At 46.7% G+C, this 13,390-nt stretch overlaps 1 protein-coding gene across 4 annotated transcripts in view; it reads left to right on the top strand.

The window, feature by feature from the left end:
• KCNT1 (potassium sodium-activated channel subfamily T member 1) overlaps window positions 1-13,390 on the top strand; it is a 176,104-nt gene extending 162,714 nt beyond the window's left edge. The window contains exons 29-32 of one of the 4 annotated variants that reach the window (XM_061604091.1): window positions 368-674; window positions 6,363-6,425; window positions 10,382-10,466; window positions 11,461-13,390. In XM_061604091.1, the coding sequence (XP_061460075.1) occupies window positions 368-674; window positions 6,363-6,425; window positions 10,382-10,466; window positions 11,461-11,581 (576 nt within the window). In that variant the 3' untranslated portion in view covers window positions 11,582-13,390. The remainder of the gene's footprint in view (window positions 1-367; window positions 675-6,362; window positions 6,426-10,381; window positions 10,467-11,460) is intronic. The other 3 variants (XM_061604089.1, XM_061604088.1, XM_061604090.1) reach the window with 3 other exon arrangements.

Here is a 13,390-nt window from a genome sequence, read left to right as displayed (position 1 = left end):
GCATCTTGTTTGCCTGGATAGAGGACAGAGAAGGATTGTGTAGAAGCTAGCCTCCTGCAGAAACACAAAATACACATTTGTTGCTCCACTCCCTTTTGCCTCTGGCCCCACCTACCACTGGCATGCAGAAGGTTGCCAACAATGAAATGTGGGCCTTGGGCTGAAAAAAGGTTCCTCTGAAATGAAGCATGAGCTCTACCATGGTTCATCCCCGAGAAAAGTTTCCTCATGGGGGTGGTAGTCATTTTGTTTAAATAAACAAAAATGAAAGCTTTTCTTCTTACAATTCCGTGGAATCACGGCAGTGGCCCATCAGGGGATCAAAAGCCATATATTGCTTGCCCTCATGGCCTACTGGTGTTCCCAGTCACAGATCTCAATCAACGTGGAAGACTGTGAGGACACCAAAGAGGCAAAGGACCCCTGGAACCCCAAAACCAACCATCACCGGAACTCGTGCCCCGCCGACCAAGCGGAGCACCCTTTGCTTCGGCGCAAAAGCATGCAGTGGGCCCGGCGACTGAGCCGGAAAGGGATGAGCAAACACACACCCAAAACAGCCGAGTGGATCAACCAGCAGAGGCTGAGCCTTTACCGGCGATCGGAGAGGCAGGAGTTGTCGGAGCTGGTGAAGAACCGAATGAAACATCTGGGCTTGCCCACAACAGGGTATGGTAAGTGGGGGGCCCCTTTATTTGCGGCACCCCCAAGAGGTGCCTTTTCATTTTTGCCATCCACGTACAATGTAACATTTAGCCCAATTCACCCCCTCCAGCTGCCCTCTTGAGTTCCATGGTAGAAGAGAGTGCGAGCTACATAGTAAGTGCCGCCCTGGGCTCCTTCTGGGAGGAAGGGCAGGATATTAATTGATTGGTTGATTGATTGATTAAATGTACTACTAGATAAAAGGAGACTAGCTTGAGGGGAGTCATGGTGACTCGCCACAAGCCAGCCTCCTGGGGCAATGAATCTTAGTCCAACCTTGCAGGACTAAACCTATTCCCAATACAGGTTCAGCACCTTGGACAATTCCTTAAACATTCAGACTTAACCCAGGAGTGGATTCACTGCCCCACTGACACCATAGCCACCAGCCTCCACTCAGTGGAACCAAACCATCATTGCTATCCTTATGCAAAAACCATGGTGGTTTGTCTCTGTCACCAGCCACCCTTTCAGTAGGTGGGGTAGGTGGCAAATCCCACCGGCTTCCTTGCTGCCAGCAAAAGAAGTCTGAGAGCAAGTAATGGATCAATAAGGAGGAAGAGTCAACAAAGCTGTTTGAAAGTGCTAGAATTTGGGAATTGGAAGTGGTTGGCTTGGTGGGATGGAGCAGCTATAAAGGCTTCCCGGCAGGTGGGTCACCGTCACTTACCGGGATAGAGAGGGGCGACGCACTGGGGAGGCCAGCACCAGTGGAGCCAATCTGGTTCTCCTTCTGGTGTGTTTGCACCACGGTGACCTCCCCGCCGCCTCTCCTCTCTCCATTCTGGTAAGCAACAGCGACTCACCTGCTGGGAAGCTAGTGTCACTCTGCCCCAGTCAGCAAGCCACTTTTGTCAGAAATCCGAGCAAAATGGAAGAGTTTTTCCTGGACTGTCTATTGAAAGAAAAAAAACCTCTTGCAATTTATTAAGGAAAAAAACTTCATTGCACAGTTTTTGTGCTTTTTCTTCCGTTTTCTTTTCTGCATTCCTTATGCCAACCTGTGCTGTTGGGCTGTTTGTTCTTCATACATTCTCTCTCTTCTTAAATCTTTTGACATCCAGGGGGTTGGCTCCCTGCACCTGTTTGCGCACAGGCTTTTATTTCTGCCAAAGCAGAACTAGGCCTTCCAAACCGAAACTGGCCATTTTGCAGGTCGGGCTGATGCTTTGGGGTAAACCTCTCAAGCAACTCAGAATCTCGGGGTTGGGTTTTCCACATTTATTTATTTATATTACTAATTAATAAAGGGTCTTACTATCCTGTCGCATACCGAGCCAGTGTGGTGTAGTGGTTAAGGTGTTGGACTATGACCTGGGAGACCAGGGTTCGAATCCCCACACAGCCATGAAGCTCACTGGGTGCCCTTGGGCCAGTCACTGCCTCTCAGCCTCAGAGGAAGGCAATGGTAAACCCCCTCTGAATGCTGCTTACCATGAAAAGCCTATTCATAGGGTCGCCCATAAGTCGTAATCGACTTGAAGGCAGTCCATTTCCATTTTTCATACCGTCGCATGTTAAAACATAAAACACTATTAAACAATACAGATACTTGTTAAAGTGACTGGCTGATCCAAAAGTGTAAACAGCTACAAAGGCTTGTTAGCATACAAAGGTCTTCAAGAGACCCCTGAAAGTCAAAAGCAAGGGTACCTGTCGAATGGAGTCTTCCATGGCATGGGAGCAGTGACACTAAACGCCCAACTTCTAGCTGAGGCCAGTTAGGCCTCTGTAACACAGAGGACAACTAACAGAACTCTTCTGGATGATCTCCGTGGTTGGGCTCTGATCATGCCATGCTTATGCAGGCAGTTAAGAAGATGTTTCTTTGCAATAGTTGATCTTGTTTTTACTATATATTTAATTGGGATACAAAAGCTCAGGCGGCCCTTAAGGTATCCTGGCCCCAAATTGTTCAGGGCTTTGTCTTTCAGCACAAGAACCTTGAACCGGGCCTTGAACCAGTATTCAAAAGAGTGAAAATGGAAATGGACTGCCTTCAAGTCGATCCCGACTTATGGCTACCCTATGAATTGGGATTTCATGGTAAGTGGTATTCAGAGGGTGTTGACCATTGCCCCCTCTGAGGCTAGTCCTCCCCAGCTGGCTAGGGCCTGCTCAGCTTGCCACAGCTGCACAAGCCCACCCCTTTCTTGCCTGCAACTGCCAGCTGGGGGGCAGCTGGGCTCCTTGGGACTATGCAGCTTGCCCACGGCTGCACAGGTGGCAGGGCATGTAACCCCTGAGCCACTCGCTGTGGGGTAATCTTTAGCTGGCCCTTGACACCCAGGAGACACAAGTGGGGATTTCAACTCACAGACTCTGGACTCCCAGCCAGGCTCTCCTCCCCACTGTGCTATATCAGCTGCTAATTGGTAAGTGAAGGGTGCTTAAAAAAAAAAGTGCCTGCCTGTCTTGAAGAACTGGTCCAATGAGGCCAGGAGACCTGCAGAGGCCTTAAGCCAAAGACAAGAAAAGTTCCTTTCACATTAGAGCCCTGCAGCTGCACTGCTTTTTCTCAAGTAAGTTGGCAGGGGAATTAAAACTGAGGCTCCACACTGCCACTTAATAGAGTGCTGCATTATTGAGCAATAGCCTTCTCCATAGCAAAGTCCTGATTCACAGATAAGCCCCATTTTGCAAAGGTCTCCATCAATGTTAATTAAAATATTCCTCTTTGTAGAGGTTTACACTTATATTCCTTCTTGATGAGTCATTCCCTGAGTTGGCGAGGCTCATTTAACATTGACACAAAACCAAGCCTTCATTGTTATCGGCCCAGTTCTCTGGAATGCTCTGCCAACAGAGATTCAGCAGGTGCCTTCTGTTTTAACCTTTAAATGCCTGCTGAAAACCTTTTCGCCCTGCAAGGCTTATGCAAGTAGTTAAGATGTTTCTTTGCAATAGTTGATCTTTTTACTATATTTTTATTTGGTTTTTATTATATGGTTTTTATTTGGTGTAAACCACTGTGATGTTTTTTTTTCAAATTAAACAGCAGTATACAAATATGTTTTATAAATAAATAAATGAGTGCAGGTGTAGGATTAGTAACAAATAACCTGTAATTGCTCTTGGAATCACCTATTTTAATTGCTTCCATGCCAGTTTCTATTTCCATAAGAAGGATGGGAGGAGGCTTTACTTATATCCTCTCATTGAATCACTTTTCATTTTTCAAACAGCACTATGTCACTATTAAAAGTACACATATTTTAAAAAATGATAAGAGTGAGAGACAATTCAGACCTTTTCATCATGAAATCCCCAACTAACACTTATTGAGAAGCAATAAAATGGGATGAACCTGCAAACAGGAAGCATTTAACTAAAGGCTCAGGAGCTCTTAAAAGACTTAAAAGCATTTTGGCTGCCTAAATGGGCTGGCTCTGAAGTTTTATGGCCATCCCTCCCCCCCCCCAAAAAAAAACAACCTGGAATGAAACTGCCCAACAATGAAATGGAAAGAAGCAAATTGGTTGAGATGGGTGGAAAAAAGAAGGTGAAACAACATAAATGCAAATTTAAATATTAAGGTCTATTCATCTTAGCAACTTGAGAAGCACTTATTACAGAAGATGAACCTCAAGTGATTGTGCCTAATACTGATTGTAAACTATGAAGCACATTGGCAAGCATAGAGGACAGCATAGCAAATAAACAGGAATGCAGAGGTAGATTTGAACCAAGATTACAGGAGCTTGGTGAAAAAGAGCAAGGGTCAAAACATGCTAGGGTGTCTTGCAGAATTCGGGGGTCGCAGAACATCTGAAGAGTTCTGAGAGTGGATTGAAACAAATCCTGCAGAACAGGAATGGGCAACCTTTTTCACATCAACGGCCACATTCTTGCTGGGGTAATCTTGGGCGGGGGGCTGCATGCCAGTGGTGGGTGGGACTGAAACCAGCAGCAGGTGCAGCTGGAGCCAAAAATGGGCAGGCTGTCCCCCTTTTGCTCTCTCTCTCTGTCACCCCTTTTACTCTCACTCGCTGTCCCCTGATTTGAATAATGCCCTCAAAATTTGAGTAGGTCAAAGGTGACTTCGAGCTTGGCCCAACTCAAATTGGAGTTCATGCCACACTTTCTTAACCCCCTCTCTGCCACCTCTTCTTCTCTCTCTCTCTGACACCCCATTTTCTCTCTCTTTCTGACACCCCTTCTTTCTGCCATTCCTCCCTCCCTCCCTCTCTCCTCACCTCCCCCATCTTCCACTTCCTTTCCATCATAAGCTGCACCAAAGAAGGGACAGATGGCTCCTGCCAGATGTCCAAACTAGGGATGGGATCCACTTGGTGCCTGTTTAAATGCACTCTGTTGAACTGCCAGGCAGATCTATTTCATGTTAGTTATTTTTCCACTATCCTTTGCTTTTACCATTCAGATTTTTCTTTCCTCCTGAAAAATAAGCATATTGTTAACAATGTTTTCCTTTCAGAAAGGGAAAGAAAGAAGTTTTCCCTTTGGTCAGTACCTAACCACCCAGTCTTCCCCTTCTCCTCCTCCTCCCAAATCATATTGGAATCTACAGAGAGAGAGAGAGAGCCTTGGCAGAAAGTAAGAGATTGCCTGGTCAGTTTCACAGTTAGCAAAGCAAAGAGGCAGGCTGATCAGTTTAACAGCAAACCAAAGAGGCAGACTGAGCAAAGTAGAGACACAGGCTGCAAAGCAAAGAGCAGGCTAGTCAGTTTCATCTTAGAAAAGCAAAGGCACAGGCTGCAAAGCAAAGAACAGAATGAGCAAAGCAAAGGCACATACTGGTCAGTTTCACTTAGCCAAGCAAACACATGCTTGTCAGTTTCATCTTAGCAAGGCAAAGACACAGGCTGCAAATCACAGAACAGGCTGTGTAAAGCAAAGACACAGGCTAGTCTGTTTAAACTTAGCAAAGACACAGTTTCACTTAACCAAGCAAACATACATGTTTGTCAGTTTCACACTAGAAAAGCAAAGGCAGAGCCTCCTCAACTTCACTTTAGCAAGGCAAAGGCACATGCTGGTCAGTTTAAAGTTAGCACAGCAAACACACAACCTGGTCAGGTTCACATTAGCAAAGCAAAGTTCTATGGAGCTTTTTTTTTTTTAAAAAAATCTGGTGTTGGAAAAAAGCCATAGAAACTCACAGCATTCAGGATCAGTCTGGAAAGACTGAGAACATGCAAACTCTCAGGAAGTCCGGTGCCAAGTTTGATTTCAGTGAAATCCTCATCTGTCCCTAGTATCAACCAGTCACTTGCAGAGGACTTTTTATATTAGCCAAAGGCTGCCAATTGCCCATCTCCACTATAGAGACCCCACCATGTTTCCCTAAAGAACTGGCTGGGTGGGAAAGATGTATCAAAGGCCAATGCCACTGATGGTACTATGAACCCACTCTCGCAGCATATCACCTCGTCAGCATCCAAGGCCCTACACAACACCCTGGACAGAGCACATGAGTCTGGCTTCCTTTTCATTTTATTTTGTGCTTTATTTTGTATGTATACTTTTTTATTATGCTCTTGCTTGTATGATCACCAATGCCGGTCTCTTGGATACTTTCTGAATCGCTGCTTGCTGATCTCTCTCTCTCTCTTCTCTTCCTCTCTGTCTATGTCTGTGCCTTTGTTTGTTCTTTTCTTTTTGTGTGTGTGTTCCCCCCCTCTCTGTGTGTTCTGTAGAGGATGTAGCAAATTTAACAGCCTGTGATGTGATGAATCGGGTAAATCTTGGATATTTGCAAGGTAAATCTCTTCTCCCTGGGAGTCAGGCTTGACTCGCGGTAAAACTGCATGACTGAGAGCCTGCCACATAGAGGCTCAGGTTGAACGCACCTTGAGTAGGGACGGGGGAGGAATTAACTTTGGTTCGCATATAAAGGCAATCTTGCCAAATCTGCATTTTCCCAAACAATATGCAAACCAAAACACAGCTAACCTTCGAAACTTCCACTTCTCTGAATTTTGCAACGCGGTTCTCCAGACGAGGAATGTGTGCAACAATGCTTGCACTGGGATGAAGAGTGCATAAAATATGCATATATTAGTGAAAATCATACATGCTGCCCTTCCTTCACAAAAATGGAACCCTTCCTTAGACATCCTTCAGTTATCAGAAAGCCCAAATGGAAATAGATTTTCCAGTGGTTGTGAAGACAAGGCTGTCCGCCTCCGAGATATTGCCCTTGATTTTTGCCAAAGGATGAGCTGTTGACACTGCTGTGAGGAGGGTGGGAACAAATTCATTAAGATGCCTTTTTTGGAATAATATCTAGTGCAGCATTATCTACTCTGACAGGCAGCTGCTCTCCAAGGGCTGTGTGGCTCAGTGACAAGAGCACATGCTTTGCAGGCAGAACCTTTTTTCCTATGAAGGGTCCTTAACCCACATAAAACATTGTTTGGGAGGGGGACAGCCAATGGTAAGTGGAGTTTGCAGCATTGCAGTATTATATATATTGCTCACTATCTGCTACTCATCTCATTTCTCACCTCTTTCTCTATGAGCCACCCACCCAGCTCCTCTCTCTTTCTCTCTCTGTGCCACCCTACCAGTCCCTCTTTCTCTCTCTGTGCCACCCTACCAGTCCCTCTTTCTCTCTCTGTGCCACCCTACCAGTCCCTCTTTCTCTCTCTGTGCCACCCTACCAGTCCCTCTTTCTCTCTCTGTGCCACCCTACCAGTCCCTCTTTCTCTCTCTGTGCCACCCTACCAGTCCCTCTTTCTCTCTCTGTGCCACCCTACCAGTCCCTCTTTCTCTCTCTGTGCCACCCCACCAGTCCCTCTTTCTCTCTCTGTGCCACCCTACCAGTCCCTCTTTCTCTCTCTGTGCCACCCCACCAGTCCCTCTTTCTCTCTCTGTGCCACCCCACCAGTCCCTCTTTCTCTCTTTGTGCCACCCCACCAGTCCCTCTTTCTCTCTCTGTGCCACCCTACCAGTCCCTCTTTCTCTCTCTGTGCCACCCTACCAGTCCCTCTTTCTCTCTCTGTGCCACCCACCAGTCCCTCTTTCTCTCTCTGTGCCACCCCACCAGTCCCTCTTTCTCTCTCTGTGCCACCCCACCAGTCCCTCTTTCTCTCTGTGCCACCCCACCCAGTCCCTCTTTCTCTCTGTGCCACCCCACCCAGTCCCTCTTTCTCTCTGCCACTGTCTCCCTATCATCCTTCCCCCACAAATTTCTTTGGGCTGCATTTCAGGCCATATCAAATTAGGCCAAGAGCCACATGCTGCCCCCAGGCTGCAGATTCCTCACCTTAAAATTACAAGACTTCTGCCTGAGATCTTAGAGAGCCGCTGTCCATCAGAGTTCAGTGTCCTGGGGCAGGTGGATCAACGGACAGACTTGGTATCAGGCAGCTTCATATGATCCTGGTACCCAAGCAGAAGTCGTCCGCCATTTCTGCTAAGATCCTTTAGCCAGAGATGGCAAGGATTGCGCTCAGAGCCTTCCACATACAAAGCACATGCGCTGCCACTGAGCTAGGGCCCCTTCCCCGAGCCGCGATTGTGTCTGCTGGGTCCAAGGCAACAAATACTGGATGAGACTGCAAACAGGGAGATCTGAGCTGGGCATTAGGGTGGACTTTCTAACTGTATGGGCTGCCTCACATATGCATGTTATCGTTCCTCAGAATCCCATCTGCTCTCGTCTCATTGTCTTGTGCTTCTCTGGCTGGCCTTTGTTATAATGCTTCTCATTTTTCAGAGTGATACTTTGACAGACAGCTTTGGAGAAGCCTAGCAAAATGAAGAAGCCAAGGACCAATCAAACCCACCATTTCAAGTACTATGTGGATGGCTATGGATGCGTTTTGGTCACAGCCGACACCATGCATTTAAAACACATTTCATTCACATGGCTCTCTCCCCTTCCCGCAAGGAATCCTGGGAACTGTGGTTTACCCCTCACAGAGCTACACTTTCCAGCATCCTTAACAAACTGCACTTCCCAGGATTCTTTGGGGGAAGTCAAGTGGAGAAAGTGTTTTAAACGTAATTACATGTGCTTGAAATGTATGGTGTAGATGTGACCCAGGATATGACTTCTCAGCTTTATTGCCTATAACAGGGCTAGGGAATCTGTTGTTCTTGAAGTCCAGTTCCCATCAGTCAAGAGTTCAACAGCTTCTGGAGCGCTGCAGAGTCTCCATCCCTGGCTTAAAAGAAGTCTTTGTGGTTATTAATAGGACTGTGTGTATATATATATATATATGTTAATTACAATCCCACAAGTTGTACAGAACTCGGTGCGGATGTTGGCATCCTTGAGACCCTCAGCTGGAAATCCAATTTCTAGTCCTCAAGACCAGGAGGCACACTTGAAAGCATGCCGGCAGTGCCTGGCTGGATTTCAGGAGCAAATCCTATATACTGGTAGTGAGCTCAGTGCACCTCCATGCACAAGAGGGAGGTGTCAACAGGCGGAGAAAAAAAACTGGAAGGGAGACTCCTGAAAGAGGGGAGAGAACAGCCAATGACGAGTGAGCATGCTCAGTAGCCACGGAATGCTGGCTGACTGTTGGAGGGAAGGTGAAATGGAAAAACAGGGGGGAGGGGAATGGAATCCAGAACAGGACCACTTGAAATAGTAATAATATTAGTAATAATAATATTTGTAATATTTATATCATTTGTGTGCCCTTTTCTGACTGTTTTTTTAAAAATATACTTGATTGCAATAATTCTTACACAGCCCTGTAATTTAAGCCAATATTTTTATTCCCAGTTTAACATATATGAGATTGGAGCTGAGCAGTGCTTTTTTGGTAAATAAGAATGATAATGAGGTGCCTTATATCTTGATAAAAGCGCCATGGATGCTAGCACCAAATGGCTACTACGGGCAGCCAAAAAAGAGGTGCTGGCATGCTGCACCGTCGAGTACTGTCACACACACAAAAAAGTGGCTTGCTTAAGGCCGCTTGGTATGGATGCAGCTCTTCCCCAATTACAGATTTCCCCAACATGCCATAACAGACTTGAATTTTCTTAGGGTCACCAGGGGAAGGAATTAAATATCAAAATGAGTGGCTAGAAACAAGGCTTTTATCCTTTTATTTTTGGCTTGACTTGAATGATTTTGCTGTCAGCCCCATTCCATGTCCATCACCCCCAAAACCACCAAGTGATGGCCACTGTCACAAACTACTAAGCTCCACTTCTACACAACCATCACTTGCCCCCCCAAACCACCAAGTGATGGCCACTGTCAGAAGCTGCTAACCTCCACCTCTACGCAATCATCACTTGCCCCCCAAACCACCAAGTGATGGGCACTGTCATAAGCTGGTAACCTCCACCTCTACGCAATCATCACTTGCCCTCCAAACCACCAAGTGATGGGCACTGTCTTAAGCTGCTAACCTCCATCTCTACGCAATCATCACTTGCCCCCCCAAACCACCAAGTGATGGCCACTGTCATAGGATACTAAGCTCTGCCTCTGCACTACCAAGCTCCACCTCCAGCCTCCCAAGTTTCCCCCACCTCTGAACTAGAGCCAACCCCCAAACTATCCCTGGGCTAATCATGGCTACTGCTGCATGCTGAGAACCTGCATGCCTTGAAACCTGGGGTGGGGGAAGGAGAAATATGGCTTTTGCTTGTGGTTGTGATTTACAGAGAGTGTTCCACTGTCCCAAAGGTTTGCCATTCTGTTGTTTGATCTGGCCGTGTTACCAGTTGCTTGTCTGTCTTGCAGATGAAATGAACGACCATCAGAACACATTGTCCTATGTGCTCATCAACCCTCCTCCGGACACACGGTTGGAACTCAACGACTTTGTGTAAGTGCATTCGACTCAGTGGACCTAAACCATTTTATGGTGCAAGTTGAACAATACTAATGCATATAAATTAAATGCTTTTCGTATCTGCTGCAGGAGTGCTCTTGGTGAGAATGGCTGGGGAGGGCAGTAAAACAATCAAGGCCTTCTCAGTGGTGGCATGGCCACTCTGAAACTCCCTCCCTCTTGAGATCAGGCTAACCCTTGCATTATTTTCATTCTGGCGGCATCATAAGACCTATGTGTTGCAGCAGGCTTTGGAACCTAAGAGGAGTGACATCACACACATTCTTATAGGATGGGGGGGTTGGTATGGATGATGTCTGTGGGTCCCCTCCGAGCCTGTAATCCTGTATCTGGAAGTTGGGATCTGCAGTGGAAGAAACCTGCTCTACTGATCAAACCAGTTCTTTAAACCAGTTAATGGGCTAATGGGCCTGTTGAATGGCCAATCTACATGTCAAAGACTTGGCTGAGAGAGGCAGCATTGCCATAGGAAAAGGAGGAGACCTCCCCCCTCACCTGGCTCAGGCAGGAGGTAGATTTTGGGTTAGTCCAGTGTGGAGCTGGACATACACAAAGAGACTTGTCTCCCTCTCTATGCTGTGATAGCTTAGAAGCCTCCCCAAGGAGCCTAACGGGACTGTTAAAGTTAAAAACCCTTCTATCTTATGCTCAGGTTGTATATATATATATGTAAATAAAACCATATATCTTAAAGACACCACAGTCTCTGCAACCTTCATTCCAAGGAACCCAAACCCGGGGAAGCACAGGAACCCTTAGAATTATCTCATTGCTTGGAGACTGGGGTGCGCCCAACAGTATAATTTATTCCTGACTGTTGTACTCTATGCAAATTTTTGTAACTGTGGTTTTGATGATGTTTTAATGCTGTGTTTTTAATGTTAGCCACCTTGGGCCCTCAGGAGGGAAGGGAAGGGTCATAAGAAATGAAATAGCCTAATATTAATTGACAGTAATTTCTACCTAGGTATTTAATACGACCAGACCCCTTGGCACATGTTGAAAATGAGAGCCACAGTCAAAAGAACAGCGGCAGTCACAAGCTGGACCCCTGTAGCCCCGAAACAAGGGACGAGACGCAGCTTTGAGACCCTCCCTTCTCTTGCATGGACAGTATTGCCTTCCCCTCTTTGTTCATGCATGGAACCGTAACAGAATTTACCGGATAAACTTTGCCGAAGGCGAGGAACGGTCTTCTGTGGGGATGTAAGAGGAGCTCCACATCTCAAAGACCGACAGAGACAACCATTTGGTTGGGGATCCTGATTTCTGCCTACTGTGTGACCCACAGGGCACCGAGGAAAAAAGTCACCTTTTCCTCCCCAACCTGGCTTTGTGTCTCCCAAAACTGCTTCCAATGGAAGGTTTGAAGAGGTTCAGAATTAAAGGAAACGTGGTCCAGTCGAAGACATGGATGACTCCCGCCAGTCTTGGTTTTAATCCTTTTCTTTTTCTTTGATTTTGAAGAGGGTTTAAAAAGGTACCTCGACTAGTGAAAATATCTTCACCAGCACAGACCAGAGTGGTGTAAGGGAGATTCCACAGGCGACAGCTGTGCCAGAAGCCACAATTGCCCATCCAACCCAGAAGCAAGGCCACATTCTGCGCAAAGCAGATGAACGCCAAGACTGAAAATGATGGAGACATTTTGGTGGTGATTGCTTAGGGTTTGCAAGGTCTCCTGTCCTCCCAAGGGAACTGTTTTGTGATGTGTGTGTTGCCATATCCTCTCAGAGGAAATCCAATAGACACAAAGAGTCACTGTAGAACGGGCGTAGCTGCCATAAGAATTGGCCGTCACCTTTTCCTGGAGACTCAAGACATTCACTTAAGTAGGGTTGTCCAAAAGGGACAACCCCATCACCACCAACAAGAGTGTGGGTTCATAAGCACCATCAAGCTGTATGGAGCTTGTGCTCAATATCTGTTGAAGCCTATCGTCCTTGAGTTAGGAATGCATCTCTTCATCAAAGAACATGTGTCTACTCCCATCCTGTAAACAGGGATTGGGGGGGGGCTATGGCCTTCCAGATACTGTTCAGCTTCCATCAGCTCCAGGCAGCATGGCCAACAGCCAGGGATGATGGGAGTTGGAGTCCAACCATGGCTGGAGGGCCACAGGTTCTCCATCTATACTGGAAGCTGTATGACCAGGTGACCAGTCATATGGTGTCATTTTCCAGACAGTCAGCTGGGAGGACATGACAGTTGGCTAGTAAACTTACTAGACTGAAAAGTGGTGCTTGGGGCATTACGTGTGTTAGGGTCTAAGAAGTACTATTTGTTGCTTACCTTTTCCCCTGCCTCTACCTTTTTATGTGTGTGGGGGGCTTGCGTGCAAAAGGTCCCAGGTTAATCTGTAATATCTTCAGGTAGGCCTGAGATAAGACTCCCTGTCCAAAACCTTGGATGTCTACTGCCAGTCAGTGCAGGCAATACTGAGCTAGCCAGATGAATGGTCTGACTCAGTTTAAGGCAACTATGTCTTAAGGGAAGAGCCATCGCTCAATGGTAGAACATCTGCCTTCCTTGCAATAGATCACAGATTCGATCTCTGGCATCTCTAGGGACAGAGAGGGAGAGAGAGAGAGAGACTCCTGTCTGAAAACCTGGAGAGTCACTGCCGGTCAGTGCAGACTCTATTGAGCTAGATACACTGGCAGCTTCCTATGTTCCCTAAATGTCTCCCGAGGAGGAGAGCCCATCCCATCCCAAGGCTATTTTCGCTACTGAACAGATTTTGTCATTAGGAAGTGTCCCCAAACGTTCAGCAGAAATCTGTTTCTCTGCAATTTCCATCCAGGTGTCTTCAGTCCACTTCATGCACTCGACAGGGGGAGCACTTGAATGAGGTTTTGTCTAGACCAGCCTTTCCCAACTAGTGGGCCACCAGATGT

Source organism: Rhineura floridana, chromosome 20 (assembly GCF_030035675.1).
Source record: "Rhineura floridana isolate rRhiFlo1 chromosome 20, rRhiFlo1.hap2, whole genome shotgun sequence".
NCBI lineage: Eukaryota > Metazoa > Chordata > Lepidosauria > Squamata > Rhineuridae > Rhineura > Rhineura floridana.
Note: the sequence above shows the minus strand (reverse complement) of the source record. Positions and strands in the feature narration are given on the sequence as shown.